The following is a 25408-nucleotide window of genomic DNA, read 5'->3' on the forward strand; positions in this document are numbered from 1 at the left end:
CATGCCCAAGACTGGCCAACTTGGCTATGGCTGAGATCCTTCAGCTCCTCATATCATCGAAAGGAATCGAACATAGGACACTCCTTCCCCAGGCATATGGTTGCGAAGCACATAGCCACTAGGCTAACTGCGTGGACAAACAACTAAAACAACCTAAACAACTTTATTACTGAAAATAAAAATTGGCTTTTCTAACCTGATAATCAGAAAGGAATAATCCATAAGGAATTTGTTCCAAAATGAAGGACTGGTAGTAGAAATATTTAGGAGTATCGAAACGTCTATTAGCAAGAATCAAGCAGCAGTCAAAGTTGGAGACTTTGCAGCTGTTACATAATGCACATGTTCACACAGTGATCAGTGTGAACATTTCTATATAAGAAGCAGGCTGCAGTGCTTAAATAACTTCTTTAATCCCCCTTACTTGACTCCTGAAGACTTTTTTTTCTGTTTCACAAGTTGAGATTGAAAGGACATCCACCGATCAGATAGTATTTATGTTACAGCAAATATGACAGCAGAACTAAACACCATTGTAGAAGAACAGTTTTCCAAGTCTTTCCATAGATTAATGAATGTGAAAGGATGTAAGAAGTGTATTTTGTCCATATTTTAGTCCATTTGAATTCAGTCTCATTACTGTTTTGGCCATACTCTGTATACACATAATATATATAATACATGCAATAATGGAAAGAAGAAATTTTTTCTGTATACCTGTCTTCATCAGGTTCTTGCTTTCTCTTCTTATCAGGAGGTTTCAAGTACCATGGTTTCTCACCTACATATATCAAATTGAAAAAAAAAAAAATATTAATAAATAAATAAAGGTATTTTGCAATACGCAATTTAGAAATAAATAATTTGATTTAAATGCCTATTTGTGCAATATCGTTATTATTTTTGATAAAAATTATGTGGACGTCATTGCAGATTGTACTTATCCATCGATACACTTTAAAAGGATAAACGATGCTGAGTGATTTGATACTGACGTCCACCACCATTAAGGGGTGAATCACTTGATGACACACCTCGTGAGGGATGAATGACTGCCACTAAATCATATTCATGCCAAACACCAAGATGCTTGCAAAAAGATACAACATGAGCGATGAAACCATTTATTTGTATTTGTATTATCAAGTTATACAATCTTAGAAAATAGGTCTTACATAAATGCACAATTGACAACCAACTTCCGAGATTAACAATTTGCTTGTCACAGCTTTATTTCAACCGATTGTTGTAATAGTTTATGCACAGCAATGCCAATTAATGATTATATCATTAGTCATTGTCTAGGAAACGTGCTACATATATAAAAGTTCATAATAACCCACAGAAGAGTTTGCTCTATGCCTGATGTAATATAGCTGATATCATCTATTAAAAGATGCTATACTAACCAAATGTTCAATGGGGAAATCTATCTGGCACAGCTGGAGTGTTACAAAAGAAGCCTGCATTGGTTAATTGTGAAGTGCCTTTACAGTTAACCAGGTAATGCGAACCCTCACACAGTGCAAGTGACTCCAGACAAGCTCCACAACGTTGGGAAATTATATTCCATTCTTCACATTTTCCAGAAATTTGCCATATGATTATCACTTTCTTAGTACTGGAAGCATTGGAAATAAAAATTAATTTTTTGTGGAATAGCACTTTTGTCATTTTTTTAAGAATATTTATATTTCATTATCAAGAAGAAAATGGAAGAAAAAAAATATATAAATAAAGAAACTGTGAAAGAAAAGAAGAAAGGCAAAATAAAATGATCTATAGTAGATCATCTTTATGGTAAATAAATACAAAGGCTGAAAAATGGCAGAAATATGACATACAATTATATTGCTATTTCAGAGATTTCAAACAAGCATTTTGATTCTACAGGGGAAGAAAATAAACAGTTCAAACAATTGATTTTGAAAAATCCTCATTTAATAGATGAATTTAACGTAAAAATAGAATGCAGAGACTCTTACCTAACAGATTAATATCTTCTTTTTTTCACTATTAAGTCAAGTTGTTTGTAATGCCACTGTTTTCAAAAACATCCTACCATCTTCTCATTGGTCTTCCTCTGTTTCCTTTTCCCTTTGGTATCCAGTGTTTATTTATTTTGTTTGCCCATCTCTTATCCTGCATTCTTTGTATATGATTTTTCTATTCTTGTTTATGAATTGGATCATTTATTGGATACCAAAAAAATGAAAGCCATTGCATTTTACAGCTTTCTCTGGTTTATAAGTTCTTAATTTTCTTTAATACTGTTACATCACATTTTATACTGTTACAGGGGAGAATATTTGATATGCTTTACATCATCTATAAACTGACCCTGATTGTTCTCGGATCCAGGTGATATGGATATGGGCACACAAACTATGGGTTGCCTAACAAGAGACCACCTTCGCGAAGCCTTCTGCACATATTTGAAGCAGATACTAATGTTCTTGTAGCTGATGCAAGGTCAGATCTTAGCGATTTGAGGTAGCACTCCTGTTTTAGCAAGCAGATAACTGGAGATATCAGTCACCCACTGCAGCCATAGCCAGTGGTCCTTAAGTGTATTTCCAGGATGCTATTTGTGACTGTTAGAATTGGTTTTTACAAAGTAATTACTCCATACTTCAAGGATATCTTTTTCTCCAGTTTTCATATCACCTTTATCATCTCTAATTCCTTTTACAGCACTCTTTCCTCCATTTCTGATATTTATTTTCTATGCTTGTACAAAAGTCTTCCCATGACTTTTGTTTAGCTAGTTTTACACAGTGTTTAGCTTTCTTACATTTGTCTCTGTATTCTCTAAGAGCAAAAGCTGACTTATTTGACAGGAAATTTTGATATGCTTTCTTCTTTTCCTTCACTGCCTCTTTAACTTCCTGTGTCCACCAGGGAGTTCTAATTTTCCTATCCTTGCAGACAACCTCACCACATGCCTCTCTGACAGAATCAATCAATGTTTTCTTCGGAGCTTGCCACTGAATCTCCAAGGTTTGATTCCTGTTCTCAAACGTTTTCATTTTTTCTAGAATAATGTTTGTATATTTTTGTCTACAGTTCACATCTGAGAGCTGCTCAACTTTTATTCGTTTTAAAACTTTCTTACATGTCATTCTTTCCAATATTAAATTCAATTTTATCCTGCTCAAGACTAAATTGTGATCACTTCCAATTTCAAATCCTCTGTACACTCTGGTGTCCTGCACCAGGAAGAAAACATCACTATCAACAATAACATAGTCAATGAGACTTTTCTTATTCCTTGCCTCTTCTCTCCATGTGAATTTGTGCAGATTTTTATGTTGGAACATGGTGTTAGTAATAACCAGTCCATGTCCTGAGCAGAAATCCAACAGATATTTGCCATTATTATTAGCTTTGCTCTTTTCTCCAAATTTTCCCAAAATATTTTTGTATGTCTGACAATCACTTCCTACTCTGCTATTTAGATCCCCAACAAGGACCAACTTTTCCTTTTTCATTGGGTCAGTAGCTTTCTCTAGAGCCTCAAAAAATTCCTCCACTTTTACCTTAGGAGAACCTTTTGTGGGACCATAGGCACAAATAAGTCTCATTGTCTAGTTCCCCATTCTGATATTTGCCCACATCACTCTATTTGAAATTGCCTGCCATTCGAGGAGATTATCTTCGTATTTAGTGTTCAATACTATGGCTACTCCTTTTCCTTGATTGTCATTGCCTGAATATAACATTTTGTATTTATTGCTCAGAAAGAGCTCACCAGTTTTTGTCTTTTTTGTTTCAGTCACCCCGATTATGTTGATCTGCTACTTATCTAATTCCTCAGCTAGCTCCATTTCTTTGCCATTCAGGCTTCTTATGTTGATAGTACCGATCTTCAATTCTGGTGATATTGAGTTGGGGTGTGTTTTAGGATTGTCCCAGTAGCTGATTTTTCGCTGTTCGCCCTGGTTTCCTGGCAAAAACAATGGGGGCCTTGTTTAACCTGGCGATGCCCAGCCAGCATGAAATTTTATCATATTGTACCATCATTTAATATTGTAGTTTAAGCCAATAAGAATATAATTTGGTTGGCTAAATCCCGAATTGCCAGCCCATCCTCGTTTTTTCAGTATCCAGGTTCAGTACTTAACAGGGTGCACCATGAGAAGGTGAGGACTGGACATTAGGTCAGAAGCCCTGGTATGTTCTCCACATTCCTTTAAAGGCTATGTAGAGGTCTCCTCTCAGTTATACAGCTTTGACCCTTATGCACCCTGAATATAGGAAATAAATATCAGGAAGGTAGGAAAATGTTTTGGAAACTATTGAAGAAGCTTAGAAATGGAAGAAAGTATTAAAAAAAAAAAAGAATCAGAAATGAAAAGGTAACAGGAAACTGGATAAAGATATCCTAGATGATTGGAGTAATAATTACTTTGAAAGATTATTTAAATTACTTTTAAAGATTGGTGGTAGAAAATATAGGGTCAATTGTCCATATTGATACTCAGTACTTGAGATAGGAAAAGTCGTCAGAAATCTAAAATGTGAGAAGGCATCCAAAGTAGATATTGATCAGAAATATCAGTATATGATTTTACACAAGATCATTGCAATTTATAAATGCTAGATTTTAAATTTTAATGCATTTTAAATTAGTGGAATATTTACTTTATATTTGTATAATTGTGAATGAAGTATTTAATTTGATGTTTATAATTTACAGGGTTACTATAAATGAAGTTAATGAATTTATATATGCACTGTATGTTGTCCACAGATGCGAGATCCTTCGATACTTCTGCACATATCAGAAGAAGGAGAATCCATTCCAATAAGAGGGTAATCACGTCAAAAAATTAACTTTTCTTTTATGGACATTGTAGTTTTTAAAATGGTAACTATTGGAAAATTTTATGTATAAAGCACGTGATTTTGCGTGTTGGTGACCAATTCGTACATCCTTTATTTCCTTCTCTCCTTCAGCATGAATTGACTCTTCTGAGCAGGTTGCCAGACTAGGGTCTTGGATCTATGGTCAGACAATATTATAAATAAAATATACACCTTAGATCACTACATCACATATTCTATGAAGAAAAACTTCAAAAGTTTTGCATTATTCAGTCTTTAGTAGTTCACCAAAGTTGTACATTCTACAAGCACCTATAAATTCTTGTACTTGATTCAGTGTCTTAGACAATAGGACTTGATGACATGTTGCTGTGCATTTTAAGGAAATGTTGCTTAACACAATCCTTTCAGAAGTTTAAAAAAAAAAAAACCTCTGAAAAGTGGAAGAAGAGTGTGAAGAAAATTACTAAACACATTCAGTAATGTTGCAGAAAAGAAAAATATGAAGATATCAACAAAACAACAACAACAAAAAACTATAACAGTTGCTAGAGAACTAATAAAATGTGAATCACTGGTTTCTATAAATTAAGGAACAAAGAGAAAAATTACAATAACTTTTTTTTTTGGGGGGGGGGGTAAAACATCTGAAAACCATGTCTATTTTTTCCCAGACTCAACAAGATGTAAAATATGATATCAACTCTGGTTATCATATACATATGAGTGGTGCTGCCGGTGATTTATGCAAATGAGCAATTACATAAAAGCAAGCATTTTGAAGGTTGTTCATTTTATGTCTGAAGGGAGAACAAGACATCATTTAACTGATGAATTCAGTTGGTGACCATTGTAAGACTGTAGGCCAGCCAAAGTCAGAAGTAGCCAGGTAGTTGCATGTGAGTTGTTACCTGGTTCACAGACTGGTGAACCAGGTAACAACTCATACTGTACATCTTCACAGAAGATGTATAGTATGTTTCTCCTACCAAGGAGAGACATACTGTACATCTTAGGAGACTTAAATGCAAAAGTGGGAAAGAGTATAAGAGTCAGGCCGGAGTGTGGCATGTTTGGTCTGGGTGAACGTAACACCCATGGTGAAAGACTGTTGGAATTTGCCCGTGCTAACAGATTAGTTATTACCAATACCTGCTTCCAGAAACATCCACAATGGACCTATACTTGGACATCTAACATTGATAGGTCAAGGCACCAGATTGATTACATCCTGGCTCTCCAGCGGTGGAAGACAAGCATCTCTGATGTGCATACTTGTCCTGGAGCAGATTGTGGTACAGACCATCAGCTGGTAAGAGCCAAAGTAAGACTAAGACTGAAAACTTCCAGGTCAGGCACATTCCACTAGATTGGATGCTAGAGTAATTCCTAGTGAATTCACAGAAGAAACATCAACTTGCTGGATGATTTTTTGGAGACCAATGAGGAGAACTCACCAGAAATGCTTTGGGAAGGAGTCAAGGTGATAATACAGGATACAGCAAAGAAGTATCTCAGCCCAATAAGAAAACCAAGAGACCCATGGATATCAGATTCAACATGGGAACTAATCAAAAGAAGGCGGTTGGAAAAACAGAGACACAGGGACCGAAGAATACAAGAGATTACATAGAGAAATCAGAAGAGCCATCAAGCAGGACAAGGAAAAGTACTATACTAATAAATGTGAAGAAATAGAGTTCCAGATGAGAAGGAATAATTATAAAAGAATGTTTTATTTAGTTCGTGACTTAAAGCACAAGTTTAAGCCTAAATTGAATGTCATCAAAGAATGGATCATTACTAACAGAAGAGTTGGAAATCAAAAACAGATGGAAAGAATACTGTGAGGAACTGTACAGCAGAGTGGATAAAGAAAATGTGGAGTCCTCCCACCAAGAAAAGTTTGATTTGGAACCTCCTCCACTTAGGCATGAAGTTGAAAGAACAGTTAAGCAGCTCAAGAGCAATAAGGCCCCAGGTGCAGATGAAATCCCAGCAGAGTTAATTAAGGCCACAGGGGATGGAGGGATAAGTGTTTCATAGATTGATTCCAAGGATATGGGAGACAGGATCATGGCCTAGAGACTGAAAGAAGTCAGTTTTCATACCACTACACAAGAAAGGTAATAAGAAGGCATGCAAGAATTATAGAACTATTCGTTTGATATCTCATGCAAGTAAAATTTTATTAAAGATCATGCTAAATAGGATTGAGGCCAAAGTTGAGGCGGAGATGCCCGAGGAACAAGCAGGTTTTAGGAAAGGTAGGGGCACCAGAGATCAGATCCTTTGCCTTAGACAGATCATAGAAAAATATAAAGAATTCAGACTTCCTCTGGTAATGTGTTTCTTAGACTACTCTAAAGCTTTTGACTGTGTTGAGCATGTGAAACTGTGGGAAGTAATGAAAAGAATGGGTTTTCCTCAACACACTATCAGGTTGATAGCCAACTTGTATAAGGAGCAAGAAGCCACAGTAAGAACAGGTGTTGGATTGACTGACTGGCTTCAAGTTAGAAAAGGAGTTAGACAAGGATGTTTACTTTCTCCTCACTTGTTTAGTATATATGCAGAGGACATCATGCGTGAAGCATTGGATGAGCTCAGGACAGGAATTACGATAGGAGGTAGATTGATCAGTAATCTGAGGTACGCTGATGATACAGTACTCCTTTGTAATGACATGGAAGAACTAGGACTAATTCTTGACAAAGTTAACAAGATCAGTAATAATAGAGGACTTCAACTCAATTCCAGCAAAACAAAGATCATGGTTCTCAAAGGAAAAACAGAGAAGCTCTTGAGAAACAAGTGTATCTTAATGGAGAAAGAATTGAGGAAGTCAGCAAGTTTGAGTACCTGGGATCCATTATTAATGTGAAGAATTGCTGTTCAGAAGATGTCAGAAAAAGGGTTAGGAATGGCTAAAACAACAGTCAGAGACCTGTCTAAAATCTGGAAGGATGGATCTATCTCCATGGGAAAAAAGTTGAGGATTTTCGATGCAGTTGTTTTTCCAAGAGCGACTTATGGATGCGAGACTTGGAACCTAAAGAAGTCAGATAAGAAACGGATATCTGCTTTTGAGATGTGGTGTTACAGAAGGCTATTGAGGATATCATATACTGAAAGATGTACAAATGAATGGGTGTTAGAAAAGATTAGTAGAACTTTAAGGCTCCTTAAGGATATTGACATAAGAAAGTTAAAATATTTTGGACACATAGAAAGGATGGAAGGAGGACTTCTCAGAACAGTAATAGAAGGTAAAGTTCCTGGAAAAAGAGGCAGGGGTAGACCATCAATGAGATGGATGGATGGCATGTGTGGAGTGACTGATCTTCAGAGTTGAGGCTGCCAGAAAAGCAAACAACATGACTACATGGCGAGGCCTGGTGTGGAACATCATCGAGCATCAGAGTGACCATACGGCAACTGTAGATACCCAGTGAACATAGAGAGAGAGATCTTGAAAAGGCATATGACAAGGTGCCAAGAGAAAAGCTATTCAATATGCTACAGTTATATGGTGTCAATGGGGCATTATATCAAGCAATACTTAGTCTTTATTTGAGTCGTAAGTCAGCAGTTAGAATTGAAGGAAGTACAGGGAGATGGTTTAATGTTAAATCTGGTGTCAGACAAGGATGTACATTATCACCTCTGTTATTCATTATCTATATGGATTACATTATGAAGGAAAGTGGTATAAAACCTGATATCAAAATTGGAGATGTTAATGTCAGCTCCTTGGTTTATGCAGATGATGTTATACTTCTAAATAAATCCGCTACAAGTCTGCAAGATTCCCTGACTAAATTGAATAACTGTTGTGATAGATATGGTATGAAGGTCAGCAATAACAAGACAAAGATAATGAAAATAGGCAGAAACATTGAAGATATCAGCTGCATTGTGAATGGAGAACCTATAGAACAAGTAAAACATTTCAGCTACTTAGGCATGATTTTTAGTGAAGATGGTAAATTAAATATGGAAATAGACAACAGAATCAACAAAGCTGGTATGGTAGGAAGTCAACTGAATAAATGTATATGGAATAAGAGAGAAATTAATGAAAACACTAAATTAGCTATATACAGGGTGTTCGGGATAAATTTGACAGTTTCGTAAGGAAAAAGAAAATCTTCTTTGTATCTATTAAATTTAATGAATTGACAAAAAAACATTACAGGCAGAGTTAATTACAATACTATCAACAAGATTTACTCAAAATAACCACCATTAGCATCGATCACAGCTTCAATTCTGCTTCGGAACCTCGAACAAGCTGATGCTACAGTCTCCCTGGGAAGGGCCGCAAAAACTGTTTTAATTTTATCCATTAACTGGGCTTTTGTATTACTGGAAGTGCGATTGGTGTCTTTTTCAACTGCGCCCCATACAAAATAATCCATGGGGTTAAGGTCTGGGGAGTTTGGAGGCCAAGCATTTGGACTGGTGAAGTCGTAGAAATTTTCAGACAACCATTTTTGACTTTTCCCAGAGGTGTGGCAAGGGGCCGAATCCTGCTGCCATACATACGGCCTACCATTGGCTACCCTTGTTATCCAGGGCTTGACTACAGTTAGCAACTCCACGAACAAAGCCCGAATTCCAATGCCAGGGTTCTTCAACACCTGTTCCTGCAGATTTGCGAGGAATTCTGCTGTACGAACGCAATCAGATCGCCTGCTAGGGATCTTTCTTCTTGCTACATCCTCGTAGTCACCATTGCAAGTCTCTAGTTCATGCCTGATTGTTTTTACTGTATTCAGGGAGCATTGGGCAGCAGTCGTAATATCCTTATTTTGATGGCGGGCACGAATCATCATGATACAAGTTATTCTCTTCCATGATTCAGGTGGGTTCCAGCTATCCATCCTTTCTGACATCTTGTATATGAATGAAGAAGGGTCCAAACTTTTAAATGAAGAGAAGTGTGTGTTAATACATGTAACTTACGGAAAAATATAATTAATTATAAATATGTCAAATTTATCCCGAACACCCTGTATATATACAAGACAGTGTTCAAACCAATTTTAACTTATGGATCTGAGAGCTGGGTCAGAAGTAAAACACTTGATCAAAGACTAGAGACCACAGATATCAGAGTCCTGAGAAAGATTACGGGTGTGAAAAGATGGAATCAATGGCAATATCATATGAAAAACAAAGATAGTAGGAAAGAACTTGACATTGTAAGCATCGAGGAATGCATTAGCAGAGCTAATCTTAGGTGGTATGGTCACTTAAACAGAATGGGCGAGGAAAGATTAGCCAAACAAGTGTTCTCTGCCAGGTTGGCAGGAAAAAGACCCAGAGGAAGACCAAGATATAGGTGGATTGATAATACTGTAAAAAGTGCCTTAGAAGATAGATATATAAATATAAGATCTGACAATGTTGTAGCTTTGACAGGTAACAGATTGATTTGGCAGAAAATTGTAGGTAGGAAGTTAGTAATGATGTAAATTTTTCATGTGGTACTATCATATCCTGTATACCCTTTGAGGGTAAATGTCAGGAATTTGATGATGATGATGATGATATTCTTACCAATGCCTTCTTATGACGTTTGTTGAGTTACTTTTATGCATAATAGCTTAGCTTTCTCACATTTTTCTCTGTATCCTCTTAAGGCATCTGCTAAGAACATGCAACATGCTTTCTTCTTTTCGAGTACTGCATCTTTAACTTTTTATGTCAACTATGGGGGTTCTGTTTTTTTTAAAACAACTTTACCACATACCTCTCTAGCTGAATCAATCAATGTTCTCTTCTGAGTTTGCCACTAAGTCTCCAAGATCTGGTTGTTTTTGAACTCTTTCATCTTTTGTTGAATAGTATTTATTATTATTATTATTTGACACCTCCAGGTAGTCCAAAAACTCATCGAGGGAGGGCACCTGCTCTACAGCTCTGTCTCCACCACTTAATACACCAACTGTCCGCAACTTCCACCAATGACATCTACCACCGACCACCACCACAAGTTTTTCCACAGACAATCACAAACATCCATGCCCACAGCGGGGTTTGAAACTGCAGCCTTTGGCTGGAGAGAGGATATGCAACCTCTCTCTCATTTATGGCCGACCTGGCCGTCCAGCCAGGTCGGCCATAAATAATTCATGAATACTACCTAGTCTATTCTGATCCTGTCCTGATTTATGCTCATACATAGACCTACACTCTTTACCACGTAAGCATTTGGAACTGAAATTCTATGGAATAGGTTGGTTACTCCTTATTCCTGGAGATATCCTATGTCTGTAGAAGCATGTGTCCACAGGGCTGGTTTGCCTGTTTGCGGGAAGAAAAACCCCCGATAAATTGGGGAGAAAAACCCTGCTGTCCATGCCCAAGACCAGCTAACTTGGCTATGTCTGAGAAAAATCCTAAGCTCCTCATGTCAGTAATGGGAATCGAACACAGGACATTCCTTTCCCAGGCATATGGTTGCAAAGTGCATAGCCACTCGGCTAATTGCGCAGAGTCTACAACTCACTCCTGAATGTTACACTATTTTGATTCTTTTTTTAAAGTTTCTTATATTGTTCTTTTCAAGATATTCATTTTTATTCTACTTAAAACTAATCACTTCATATTTCAAATCCTCCATATGTGAAGATATATTGGAGGATTTGATATATGAGGAACCAATGTGAAGATATTGTTAACAGTTTTAAATGTCTGAAAATGTCTTGAACTGAAATCCAGCAGGTACATATACCATTATTATCTTTGCTCTTTTCTCCAATTTTGAACAACACATTTCTGTGTCTGGTATTCATTTCCTACTTAGCTATTCCGATCACTGACAAGGACCAGCTTGAACCATTTTCTTTGTCAGCTGCCTTTTGAAATGATTCAAAAAAAATTCTTCCACTTCTTGTTTAGTGGAACCTTCTACGGGCCTTAGACACAAATATGTCTCACTGTACAATTCCCCATTTTTTTATGTTTTCCTGCATCATTCTACTTTAAATTGTCTGCCATTCAAGAAAATCATCTTTGTGTCTAGTATTGAATACTATAGTTAGTCCTTCTTTTCTCTGATCATTATTATTATTGCCTGAATAAAACATCTTATATTCATTTAGAAGAATCTCATCTGTTTTTTTGTCCTCTTTGTTTTGGTAACACCAATTGTGTCTCCTGGTATTTCATTAATTCTCTTCCCAGTTACACTTCTTTTTCATTGATTTTTTACATCGAATGGTTCCTATCTTGAATTCTGCTCATGTTTGAGTTTGTTTCATATAGACTTTTCACTATTCACCCTGGTTCCCAGATGTAAAAACAGCAGATGCCTTGTTTAACCATGCCCCAGCCAGCATGATATTTCATCTTGTTATACCATCACTGTCTTTTGGCAAAAGACATACAGAATTTGATCAATTAAACTCCAAATTGCCAGCTCATCCTAGTATATTCAGTATCCAGGTAGATACCTATTAACAGGATTCACTACAGAAGGCAAGGATTGGCAGAAGCCCCGATCAGTTTTGTGCATTCCTTAAAAGGTTATGTGGAGAGCTCCTCCAAGTTACCTAGCTTTGATCCTTAAGCAATCCCATCTCAATTTATTTACAGGTGATTTTTTTTTTTTTTACAAGACTGTGCACATAATGTAACATATAGAAATTGTACTATGCATGTTGCATTATGTGAACAACCTGTTAATGTAATCTTTTGACTTGATGCATGATGGGCAAGAACAAGTATGGAAACTTAAGACTATACGGATTACAAGCAGACAGTAAATAGTGCTAATCATGCAGGCATAATATAACACTCTGTATAAGGCAATTCAATATACTTAAGAAAAGGATACCATACTACTAGATGGTACCAAATTTGGTATAAAACCATTTTCATTCATCATCCCACATCATCACCATGGTAATCTAATACAACTATATTTAAAATAGCAAAATAAAGTAAAACAATCATACCAGAGGCTTCAATGGAACTCTGACCAAGATAAGTAAGCAATCCAATGCTCTTCTCAAATTTTTCTTGTTCTGCTTTCTTTTCAGCTTCATGTTCTTTATTGGTTCCTCCAAGGTATCTCTATGAAGGTATATATTTATAGGCCACTACACTATAAAAAATTATCTTTACTCATGGAAGTTATATACAAATGATGCTGCAAAAATATTAAGTATATTTTTAAAATCTTAACTTTAATGATACTCATAATATAGTAATAATATAAGACATATTAGACATGGTAATGAATTTAGTGAAATTAGCAACAAATACTTTGTACTAAAATTAAGAGTGCATCTTCAGTGCAGAACAAATGAGAAATTTAATGAAACAAAAAGGTAACAGCTCATTCTCACTATAGCAAACTCATGGGGACCAAAAATGGCCTGCAATGGACAGCTGGCAGCATGGCATTATATGGCTGGGGCTTTCCAACAGTTCATTATAATGAGCCTGTTTGTTATAGCAATGTTTACTATAGTGAGAATCTCCCACACTTTTGAAATCAAGAGGCAATCATCCGAATTTAAATTTGGATAGCATAACATGGACTCTAAAATTTCTGTGAAGAGCCATGCATACTTAAAACTGCTTAAATTTTAAACATGAATTAGGTGAGAATCATTCCAGTAGATAATGTGTTTGGTCACAATACTATGTTGTGCAAGACCCAACTTTTGAGATTTAAAGTACTCAATGTATTGATATTTACTAATTCTTTTTTTTCCCCCCACAAACTTGTCAATCTGTCCAAATTTTTAAATTATACTCACAAGGAATCTGATAAACACCAATTAAAGACAGAAGTGAAAGTCTGTCTTTTTTGTAGTTGCAAAAGATTAAAAATTTTATTGACTTCAAAACATAGGTATCAGGTGAAAATTCAAGAGTCTGCTGACATACTGCTCGGAAAGAAGTCAATGGACACCATAGTGTGAGGAACAAATAGCCATGGCACCTGCCTCAATAAGATGCAGGACTTCTTTTCACTGTGATGACTGTAATAATCCTACAGGGCATATTTTCCACAAGTGTACAATGCCGATCAATGGGAATTTTTGACCATTCTTCCTGCAGGCATGTAATGAAGTCCTGGACTGTTGTGGGGCAGACATCTCTAGACCCTATATGATACTCCAGTTCATCCCAGAAATGTCAGATATTCAATAGGATTGAGGATCAGGGCTCTGTGGAGGTTGAAGTGTGGTGATGTTCATGTCCACAAACCATGCAGTTACAGCAGCCTTATGACATGGTGCATTGTCTTACTGAAAGAGACAATGGTCAGTTTGGTAGGAAACATTGCATTGTCCAGTCCAGAATGTTCAGACCTCTCAGAGTTCAATGTTTGTGTCACCACAAACAGAGGACCGAGGCCAAACCAGGAAAAACAGGACCATACCATCACACTGCTACCTCTGAATTTTGTAGTTGGGGTTACACACTCTGGTAAGAGATGTTCACCAGGCATCCACCACACTCATACCCTCCATCTGTTCAGTAGAGGGTGTAGCATGATTTGTCACTCCATAAACATAGCTTTTCAAGTTTCCATGTCTCCACTCACAACATGAATTTTCATGGTTCTGCCATGGAAATCCATGTTGTGAGCCTGGGTTCTGAATGTTTTTATACAGATTCATGTTCCAGTTGATGCCTGGAACTCTGTTCAATGTGTCAGCTGACAAATGGTGGTATTTACATATTATCCTTTGTAGCACTTTATGGTCACGTTTAGCGAGTGCAGTAGGTTGTCCAGTGCTGATAGTACTTGCAGCTGACTCTATGCACTTCCATCTCAGTATGGAATCACTGATTTTTGAATAAGGATGGCCCAACTTGTCAACAATTTGCCAAACAGATAAGCTTGCAACATAGCATCATATCACAACACCTCTTTCAAATTTGTCAATTCTGATCTTGCAGCCATTTCATCCAAATACAGTTGCACTGACTTGGGAGAACCATATTCCTCCAATTTATACTGGCTACAAACACATGACTCATTACACCTTGTCCATGGGGGTGTTTGTTGACTTTCTTTCTAAGCAGTGTATCTGTTTGGCAAATTATAGGATCAGAACTCTGCATTCCATTGTGATATCCTTGTATGCAGAGCTAGTCCAATATCCATTGAATACAATGAGGGCTACAGCCATTTGATTCCATTAAAGATTTGAATAAGAAGTTCTTGTTGTGAAGAGAGGAACATATGTTATGTGCTTTGTTAATTAAGGTTTTTGACAACTCTTTTTCTAGGATGTATGAATAACAGAACTTTGGCATATGTGTATATGCATGAAGGTAAGCCTTTTTGATAGAAACACTGGCTGACAAGTTACTGGGGGCTGTATGACACAAACATATAAAACAACAAAGTACAATAAATTAACTTATTATTATTAAACTATAAACAAAAGGTAAAAGAGAAAAACCCAGAGAAGCACAGCGATGGGATAGGAGGGTTGGTGAAGTCATAATAAAACAGTGCATGAGAATAACTGATATAAGCATGATGTTTAACACTTCACATATACTGCTATGTTTGCAACTCATTATGCAAAAAATATTCAGAAATAAGGGAGCTGAGTTTGTGGCATTGATTGAGTCTGTGCCAAGGAAAACCAGCAAAGCAAATCTTAGTTAAGTGAAGATGACATAAAGGTGATAATAGAAATGGGGATAAACAATCTTCTAGGAGGTTATGCAGGATGAAAAAGGAGGGGCAAGTAAACTGTTAATGATAACAGGAGAATTATGCCTACTCAGGGTAGAGGTAGAAAATGGTAGCACATATGACAGTTTGAGGCTGAAATAAACAGAATAATGTATCTAATATGATGGTGTTACAGATCTCTTATAAAAGGACAGTAACTGTAAAAATTTGTGACAAATTATTCGGAGAGGTAAAAGGAAGTTGATTATAGGATTATTGATTGGAAGTATTTGCACATGCACTTAATGGCTTTGGAGTGAGTGCACTAGGGAAAATGTTGATAGATGGAAGTGCAGTGTCAGCTCATCAGCTAATGCCTTTTTATTCCTGTATAGGGAGTAGGCGAGCGAGGGAAGTGCAATGTGTGATGCAAAAAAGAGATCAGAAGTAAGAGATGAAGAGAAAGATCAGGAGAGTAGTATTGAAGAGATAGAAGTGCTTGGCAATGGAAAACAGCAGTAGAGTGAGAGATGAAAAGAGATCAGGAATGCAAGACGAACAGGGAAATGATGGGAGCCTGGGTGGATGGGGGGGGGGACATGGCATAGCGAGAGTGGATGTTGAAGTAGTGTATGGGATATTATTATGTGATAAGCAGTGATAAAAGTGATTTTGCAAGGGCAAGTGCAGTGGGGAAATCACAACCAACAAGTGGCTTGGGTAGGACTGGTTATAGACCTAAAAGTGAACTGCTGTGTTTATTTAAAAATGCCAGAAGTATCAGAAATAAGGGAGAGGAAATGGTTTCACTGATTGAGTTTATCATCGTCATCATCAAATTCCTGCCATGTACCCTCAAGGGGTGTACAGGATATGATAGTACTACATGAAAAAAATTACATCATTACTAACTTCCTATCTACAATTTTCCTCCAAATCAGTCTGTTACTTGTCAAGACTCCAACATTATCAGATCTTATATTTCTATCGTCCAAGGCACTTTGTACCGTATCAATCCACCTATATCTTGGTCTTAATCTGGGTCGTTTTGCTGCCAACCTGGGGCAGAGAAAACTTGTTTTGCTAATCTTTCTTCGCCCATTCTGTTTAAGTGACCATACCACCTGAGATTAGCTCTGCTAACGCATTCCTGGATGCTGACAATGTCAAGTTCTTTCCTAATATCCTTGTTTTTAATATGATATTGCCATTGATGCCATCTGTTCATTCCTATAATCTTTCTCAGGACTCTCATATCTGCGGTCTCTAGTCTTTGGTCAAGTGTTTTACTTCTGACCCAGCTCTCAGATCCATAAGTTAAAACTGTACATAAAAATATAACGGAAAAACTCACGTAGAAAAATTATTTAATGGTATAATTTTCGCCCGTGTGTCACAGGCATCTTCAGTACAATTAGGCACAAAAATTAAACATTAACTGACAATTCCAAAAAGCGCCACCTAAGTAGCTGGTGTAAGATAACTAAAAAGGTCAATAACTTTCCTAAAAAAAAAAAAAAAAAAAAAAAAAAAAAAATTAATACAATAAATAGTTAGGAAAGATTAGCTGATTTGTAAAGTACTATCTCCCATAAAGGGGATAGACGTAAGCCGTCGGATCTGTTTAAGTTAGGAGAATGAAGTAGAGTTTCACATGCTTCTTTATAAAGGCGTTCCATGAGAAACTGACTTTTGTGAAGAACTCTTGTCTTTTTCCAATGAACTCTGTGTCTAGTGAAGATGGCATGTTCTGCAAGTCCAGACTTTTCAGGTTTAAAGTATTCAATATAAGATTGGTGTTCTTCTAGCCGAATGGAGGCAGATCTTCCCGTTTGTCCGAAATAACATAATCCACAAGAGCACGGAATCTGGTAGACACCTGGATGATTGAGATGTGGAAGCTTGTCCTTTGGAGAAGCGAGAAAGGTGGAGATTTTTCTAAACGGTCGAAAGGCAACAAAAATATTCAGTGGTTTTAAAATTTTTGCTATACGTTCACTGATGCCTTGTATATAAGGGATGGTAATGCGTGTTATTTCCTCTGTGTTTGAAGAGGGAGACATATTAAATCTACTCAAAGTTCTTTTAATGAAGCAATTCTTATAGCCATTAGATAGAAAGGAAGAAGTTATATATCGTATTTCTTTCTGTAAAAGATCGTCTGTAGAACAAAAGGAGTGGGCCCGATGAACCAGTGTTTTAATAGTTCCTGCCTTTTGACTGGGATGGTGATGAGATTCCGCATGGATATAATGGCCTGTATGAGTCTTCTTTCCATAAACTGAGAAATGTAGGTTACCATCTGGTTGGCGAAGAATTAGAAGATCTAAAAAGGCTAACTGCTTATTTGATTCTACTTCTAGGGTAAACTTGATCCTAGGATGAAATGCGTTTAACTTATTGAGAAATTGTTGAAGTTCATCAGAAGAGCCATTCCATACAGCAAAAATGTCATCGACATATCTGAACCAATGAGTAGGTCTGGGAGAAATATTGTCAAAGATACGTTGTTCAAAATGTTCCATAAATAAATTGGAGATAGCAGGAGAGAGAGGATTACCCATTGCTGTTCCTTCAATTTGTTGATATAACTTATTTTTAAAAGAAAAATAACCAGAATTTATTACAAAATCAAATAAGTTTACAATGTCTGAAGGAAATTCCTGTTGTAGTAATTCAATACTTTCCGAAAGAGGCACATTTGTAAATAAAGAAACAACATCTAAACTGATCATGATATCAGAAACGTCCAAATGAAGATCTGAAATTTTATTTTTAAAATCCAAAGTATTTTTTATATAAGTATCAGTTCTTCTAGTTGAAGAGGAGAGTAAATTAGATAAAAATTTTGAGATTTTGTAAGTTGGGCAACCTATACAATCTACGACTGGTCTTAACGGAATGCCTGGTTTATGAACTTTTGGAAGACCATACAATCTAGGTGGACGACCGAAGAAGGTTTTAAGTTTTTTCTTTTGATCTTCATTCCATGTAGATACATTATCTATAAGAGAATTAAGTCTCTTCAATTGACTCCGGGTAGGATCCGATGTAAGAGGCCTATAAGTTGAATAGTCGCGAAGTAAAAGAGACATTTTTCTCTCATATTCCTTCCTATCTTGAATCACTACAGCCTTCCCCTTATCAGCTTTCGTAATTATTAAATTATTGTTATTCTTCAGTGATTTCAATGCTTTAAATTCAGAGTAAGAAAGATTAGGACGAGGAGGCTTGGCATGAAAAAGAATTTGTGCACATTCAAAACGTAATCTGTTGGCTGTTTTTTGGGATAAGGATCGAATACCCCTGTCGATGTTATGAAAAAAATCCATAAATTTGAATGTGCACAAATTCTTTTTCATGCCAAGCCTCCTCGTCCTAATATTTATTTTCCATATTCTTGCCAAAGTCCTCCCATGACTTTTGTTTAGCTAGTTTTACACAGTGTTTAGCATTCTTGCATTTGTCTCTGGATTCTCTAAGAGCACAAGCTGACTTATTTGACAGGAAATTTTGATATGCTTTCTTCTTTTCCTTCACTGCCTCTTTAACTTCCTGTGTCCACCAGGGAGTTCTGATTTTTTTATCCTTCCAGACAACCTCACCACATGCCTCTCTGGCAGAATCAATCAATGTTTTCTTCAGAGTTTGCCACTGAATTTCCAAGGTTTGATTCCTGTTGTCAAACTCTTTCATTTTTTCTTCAATAATCTTTGTGTATTTTAGTCTACAGTTCACATCTGAGAGCTGCTCAACTTTTATTCGCTTTAAAACTTTCTTATATGTTATTCTTTTCAATATGAAATTCAATTTTATCCTGCTCAAGACTAAATAGTGATCACTTCCAATTTCAAATCCTCTGTACACTCTGGTGTCCTGCACCAGGAAGAAAACATCACTATCAACAATAACATAGTCAATGCGACTTTTCTTATTCCTTGTCTCTTCTCTCCATGTGAATTTGTGCACATTTTTATGTTGGAGCATGGTGTTAGTAATAACCAGTTCATGTCCTGAGCAGAGATCCAACAGATATTTGCCATTATTATTAGCTTTGCTCTTTTCTCCAAATTTTCCCAAAATATTTTTGTAATTCTCAATCATTTCCTACTCTGCTATTTAGATCCCCAACAAGGACCAACTTTTCCTTTTTCATTGTGTCAGTTGCTTTTTCTAAAGCCTCAAAAAATTCCTCCACTTCTACCTTAGTAGAACCTTCTGTGGGACCATAGGCACAAATAAGTCTCATTGTCCAGTTCCCTATTCTCAAATTGCCCACATATTCAGGCAATGACAGTCGAGGAAAAGAAGGAGTAGCCATAATAATCAACGGAAAATACGAGGCTAATCTTCTTGAGACTGACTGCCATTCAAGAAGATTAGCCTCGTATTTTCTGTTGATTATTATGGCTACTCCTTCTTTTCCTCGACTGTCATTGCCTGAATATAACATTTTGTATTTATTGCTCAGAAAGATCTCACCAGTTTTTGTCTTTTTTGTTTCAGTCACCCCTATTATGTCGATCTGGTACATATCTAATTCCTCAGCTAGCTCCATTTCTTTGCCATTCAGACTTATGTTGGTAGTACTGATCTTTAACTCTGGTGATGTTGAGTTGGGGGTGTGCTTTCAGATTTGTTCCAGTAGCTGACTTTTCGCTGTTCGCCCTGGTTCCCTGGCGAAAACAACGGGGGCCTTGTTTAACTGGCGATGCCCCAGTCGGCATGAAATTTTTCATGTTGTACCATCATTTTTTTATTTTGGTTTAACCAATAAGAATACAATTTGGTCGGCTAAATTCCAAATTGCCAGCCCATCCTCGTTCATTCAGTATCCAAGTAGATACCCAACAGGGTGCACCACGAGAAGGTGAGGATTGGACATTAGGTCAGAAGCCCTGGTCGGTTCTCCGCATTCCTTTAAAGGCTATGTGGAGGTCTCATCTCAGTAATACAGCTTTGACCCTTAAGTAGCCCTTGCCCAAAAATCGTCGGAATAAGTGAAAAATGGTTGAATGAAGATGATATCCTAATGGGAATAAGAAATGGAAGGATATAGTGTTTGTGAAGATAGAAAGGACTGATGATAATACGGGAATAATATCCACATGAAGTAGACATGAAAGAGGGAAATAGTGGCAATGGTTAAGAGGCAATGTGGTGTGAGGCAGAGATTGACAAGAAGACATTTAGTTGGTTGCTATAAGCCAGGAAATGTGGAGGGTGGTCATGAAGAAATGTATACACAACTTGGGTTATTGAAAAAAGGATGGGTATTTATTATGGACGATTTTAATTATAGTGGTATAGATTGGAATGAAAAGATAGCATTTGGGAATAAGGAAAATGAGTTTCTCGAGAGACAACTATTTCAGGCAGCATGTACAGGAGGGCATGCGAGGATTGAGAGTTTTAGATCTGATCATTTCATCAGAGGATGTAATTGTGAGTGGGGTTTCATACGTTCCTCCAGTTGGTGAGAGTGATCATGAAGTGACTGCCTAGATTGTAGCTAGCTATATGCACTTTTGTGCGGAAAGGCCATACGTGGAAGTACAAGACTGGTGATTATGACAAGCTTAGCAGAGAGTTGGAATGAAGAGCTGAGTGGTAAGGAAATAAATACTCTTGGGAAATGACAAAGAAATAGATATCAGCATCAATGTGTGAATGTATTCCAAAGATCAAAAAAAAGCTGAATAAGGTACGTGTAAAATAGATGAATGAAGGGCTTAAGCATGAAATCTGGAAGAAGAAGAAGGCACTTTGGAGGCAGTACAAGATGAATAATGGTAATAATCAGTTACATGAAAAAGTATAAAGAACAAGCCAGGAGAGTGACCCAGTTAGGTAGAGAATGAAGGACAATGAAAGTGCAGCATGAGCAGAAATTGGCAAATTAGGCAAATAAAATCCCTTGAGTTTTTTAGATATGTGGCAAGTAGAAAGAAAAACGATTATGCTAAGATGATGTTAATCAAAAATAGTAGAATGGTAACTGCTGCAAAAGATATTGCAGCAGTTACCATTCTACTATTTTTATTACTATTACTACTATTCTACTAATAGAGGAATGAATGAATGTTGAGGCATTCAAATATCAATTTATAAGTGTTTCATCCTTATCAGAGTGAAATCATGGGGAACTTAAGTGTAGAGAACTTAGGAGAGGATGGCTAATTGTGAGTGAGCAGGAGATATTTGAGGAAATAAATAATCTTGATGTCAATAAGGCAATAGGATTTGATGACATATCACCATGCATCTTAAGGGAATTGGCAGTAGCATTGGCATGCCTGTTTAATAAGTGTCTTACAACAGCACAGGTTCCAAGGGAATGGAAAAAGGTAAAATTGTTCTACTGCATAAAGGTGTGATAAGGCTATGGCAAATTATAGGCCAATCTGTATATCTGGAATTATGGTGAAGGTATTAGAGAGATTGGTGAGAAGTAGGATACAGAAATGGGTTGATAACAGCAGTATTCTCTGGTTATCAGCATGGGTTTGTTAAAGGCAGATCATATTTTACTAACTTATGTACCATAACAAGGTGACAAATATCTTGGACAAGGGAGATGCATATACAGTAGTATACTTAAATTCTGCAAAAGCTTCTTTTGATAGACTGCCACAAGACAAGCTGTTAAATAAACTGAAACAGATAGGAATGGATAACAGACTTCTGAGTTGGATCAGTGACTGGCTGTCAGATAGGTATCAGAAAGTTATATATTGGGGTTCGGTATCCAAAAGGAGGAAAGTCACTAGTGGTTTGCTGCAGGGGGTCTGTATTCAGACCATGTGGTTCAGTTTGTATATTAATGATGTTGGGATGGGTTTAACTGGTGGTATGCAGCTGTTTGCAGATGAAGCAAAACTGAGGAGAGCAATGCAGAATCAAGCAGATGTTATAGCCTTACAGGAGGGCTTGAATAGATTACATGAATGGACATGTAAGTGGAACTGTCAGTTCAATGTTGCAAAGCATAAGAGTTTTGAAATTTGGTAAGCAATGATGGGATGCAAAGTATACACTTAGTAGGGAAACTTCAAAAGGGGTAGAGGAGATGAGAGATCTGGAAGATGGTGGACAAGGACCTGAAATTCAGGGGACACAATGCACAAGTTGTAAAGACGTCACATTGGATAATGGAATGATGCAGAGAAACCTGACATGCAGAAATAGAGAGGTATGTATAAGGCCTCGATCAGGTCTGATATGGATTATTGTACACATATATAGTCACTAGGTTTTCAATGTGATGAGCCTTGTCAAGAGGGTGGGGATATGATTGAGACATATAAACTAGTCAGGGGTTATCATGGGTTGACATGAAAAAGATTTTTCATAGAATTAGAGGGGGGGGGGGGTAGAACAAGAGGCCATCATTGGAAAGAAACTGTATAAGAAGGGCGTGTGTGAGCAGAGGAGTGAGGAGAAGGTTCTTTACTTGGAGAGTGATTGGTGAGTGGAATGTATTGCTTAAGTGTGTTGTGAATCTAGGCATGTTGAATCGGTTTAAGGCACAGTTAGATGAGCTTTGTTTGCGATAGTGTGTCTCCCACGATGAATCTTTGACTCCATGGAGGTCAGATAATAAAAAAAAACAATAACTATTTCATGCAGCATATAATGGAAGCAACATGAGGATTTTAGATTTGGTGATAGCTTTACAAGAAATGGTCATGAATGAGGCATCAAAACTGCTGCCAATTCATGACAGTAATTATGAGATACCCACCTGGGAAGTGTTGAAGCAGTGGATGATAATAATTGCAAAGGGATAATATGTACAGCTGTAAGATGGGTGATTGTGGAAAACTATAAACAAAACTATAAACAAAAATACAACAACAGGTAATGATCAAATACCATCAGAATTATAAAATGCAGGCTACAGTGGTGAAAGTATGGTGATAAAAGAAAAACTGCAAATTCCAATGGTAACAAAGTGATTGTGGCAAGAAAAGTGCTTATTATTTAATGAGTACTTTTCATACTGATATGTGTGAGGTGTTCAGTAGGCTAGATGCTTATAAGGCCTTATTAACATCTAGCCATTTATGTCACTCATAAAGGAATGAATGACATATCAAATGTTTTTAGAGACTGTGCAAAAGAGTTGATTGTACCCTTAACTTGATTGTTCAGAGAGACAACAGGAAAGAGTCTACAATGAGTGGAAAGAATGCAAAATAATGCATATGTGACAGATGTGGTAATAGGTCAGATGTTTTCAATTAAAGACTATTCTGTATATAGACAGTGGTTAAACTACTGGAGAAAATCATTAAGAAGGAATACTTCTGGGATGCTCTACAATAGGTGGCAGGTTTGTAAAAAGTAGGTCTTATTTCAGCAATCTACTCATGTTTTATGATAAAGCAACCAATGTTAAAGCAGTGTAAAGACAGCAATTTTATGACTAACTGCATCAAACTGAAAAATAAATTTACTTTGGCCAAAGCACTTTGAATCTATGCATGCACAAAAGCAATACTTAGATAACAAATTCAAACAGCCTGCAAAAATCTAGCAATGGCCCAAAATCAAGTTATAAATTCCAATTATGTCAATCTTGATATTTGGAATGTACTTGGAAACAAAGGATGATCGATAACTCAGCTAAATATATTTTGGAAAGTAATAAAGAAAAACTTACAGACAAATTTCATATACTAAAAGAACAGCAAAATTCGAATGTGAATCATACGTATTTAACCAATCAGGATATCTCTCTTCTGACATGTCACTCTAGCAGCAGCCAACCACAACCAAGGGATATGAGGAGTGACCAACCTATCTAGCCACCCCTAAATAATGGTGAACTGTTGCCACTTAATAAAGGCATAAACTCTGCAGTAGTACCTAGATCTGTTAATAAACTGGCTGTTATATAATAACACCTTGAAAGAGTCAAATTTCTTCCAAGCAATATAGCTGATAAAATTCATTTAGAAACCTATAATGTTTTGAATAATACAAAGCCATAAGTAGCAATCTCACCAAAACAGAACTAGCAGCTGTCAAGCCATATTAAAAGCTAATAAGGATATATTAGTTATAACAAAGTCTGACAAAGATAATGCTATGGTCATCCTAAACAGATCTGCTTACCTTCATCAAATGAATCAATTAATCTCTGATAACAGTACTTATCAACTTGAACTATATTCCAACTAATAGGATTCAGAAGAAACTGTCAAATTACTTAAAGTGCTTTGGCCAATTGAAGGTATAGATAGCTCTAATTATTACCTAGCCATGAAATTAGCATCAACACTCAAGGAGTTGGTAGAACATCCCACCTCCTACATAAAGAACACACAATACTTCATAAACAAAATTAAAAACAATGCTCAGCAAAGATCATTTATTAGTCAATTTTGATATTTCTGTCCTTTTCACAAATATCCCAATCAGTGACTCAATTCTTCTCTTAAAGAATAAATGTCTGCCTGATATTATGGCTCTTTTGCCCATGTACTACATTCCGGTTTGCTTCATGTGGCAAAATAATTTTTACCTACAAAAAGAAGGTACAGCTATGAGCTCACCATTATCCCCCAACTACTAACAATTATATGGAAGCTTTTGAGCATTGCACTCTAGATTCTTTTACTTTAAAATCTGCAGTTTGGCTTAGATACATTGATGTTTTTATTGTCTGGCCACACAGCCACTATAAACACTTTCCTCAGCCACCTGTACAAACAATATGAGAGACAGCATACAATTTACAATTGAAATTCAAAACTCACTTCCTTTCCTGGATACACTGGTCACACATCTTCCCTCAGGCAGTCTATCCTTCACTGTCTGCCATAAGCCCACACACAATACAGGTAAACATGCTGCCTCTTACCACCACCCTTCACAAAAACCTGGAGTTATTAACACCCTCAAAAACAGAGTTAT

At 36.7% G+C, this 25408-nt stretch overlaps 1 protein-coding gene across 3 annotated transcripts in view; it reads right to left on the bottom strand.

Annotated features, from left to right (window-relative positions):
- The window catches only part of LOC150103493 (leukocyte receptor cluster member 1 homolog), an 82759-nt gene that overhangs the window by 37296 nt on the left and 20055 nt on the right, over positions 1-25408 (bottom strand). For all 3 annotated transcript variants that reach the window (XM_090397833.1, XM_090397832.1, XM_090397829.1), the window contains exons 4-5: positions 12795-12912; positions 718-781 (exon numbers count right to left, since the gene is read on the bottom strand). In XM_090397833.1, the coding sequence (XP_090253959.1) occupies positions 718-781; positions 12795-12912 (182 nt within the window). The remainder of the gene's footprint in view (positions 1-717; positions 782-12794; positions 12913-25408) is intronic.

This window comes from Typopeltis vanoorti, chromosome 9, assembly GCF_054136105.1.
Source record: "Typopeltis vanoorti isolate ZY-2024b chromosome 9, IOZ_Tvanoo_1.0, whole genome shotgun sequence".
Lineage (NCBI taxonomy): Eukaryota > Metazoa > Arthropoda > Arachnida > Uropygi > Thelyphonidae > Typopeltis > Typopeltis vanoorti.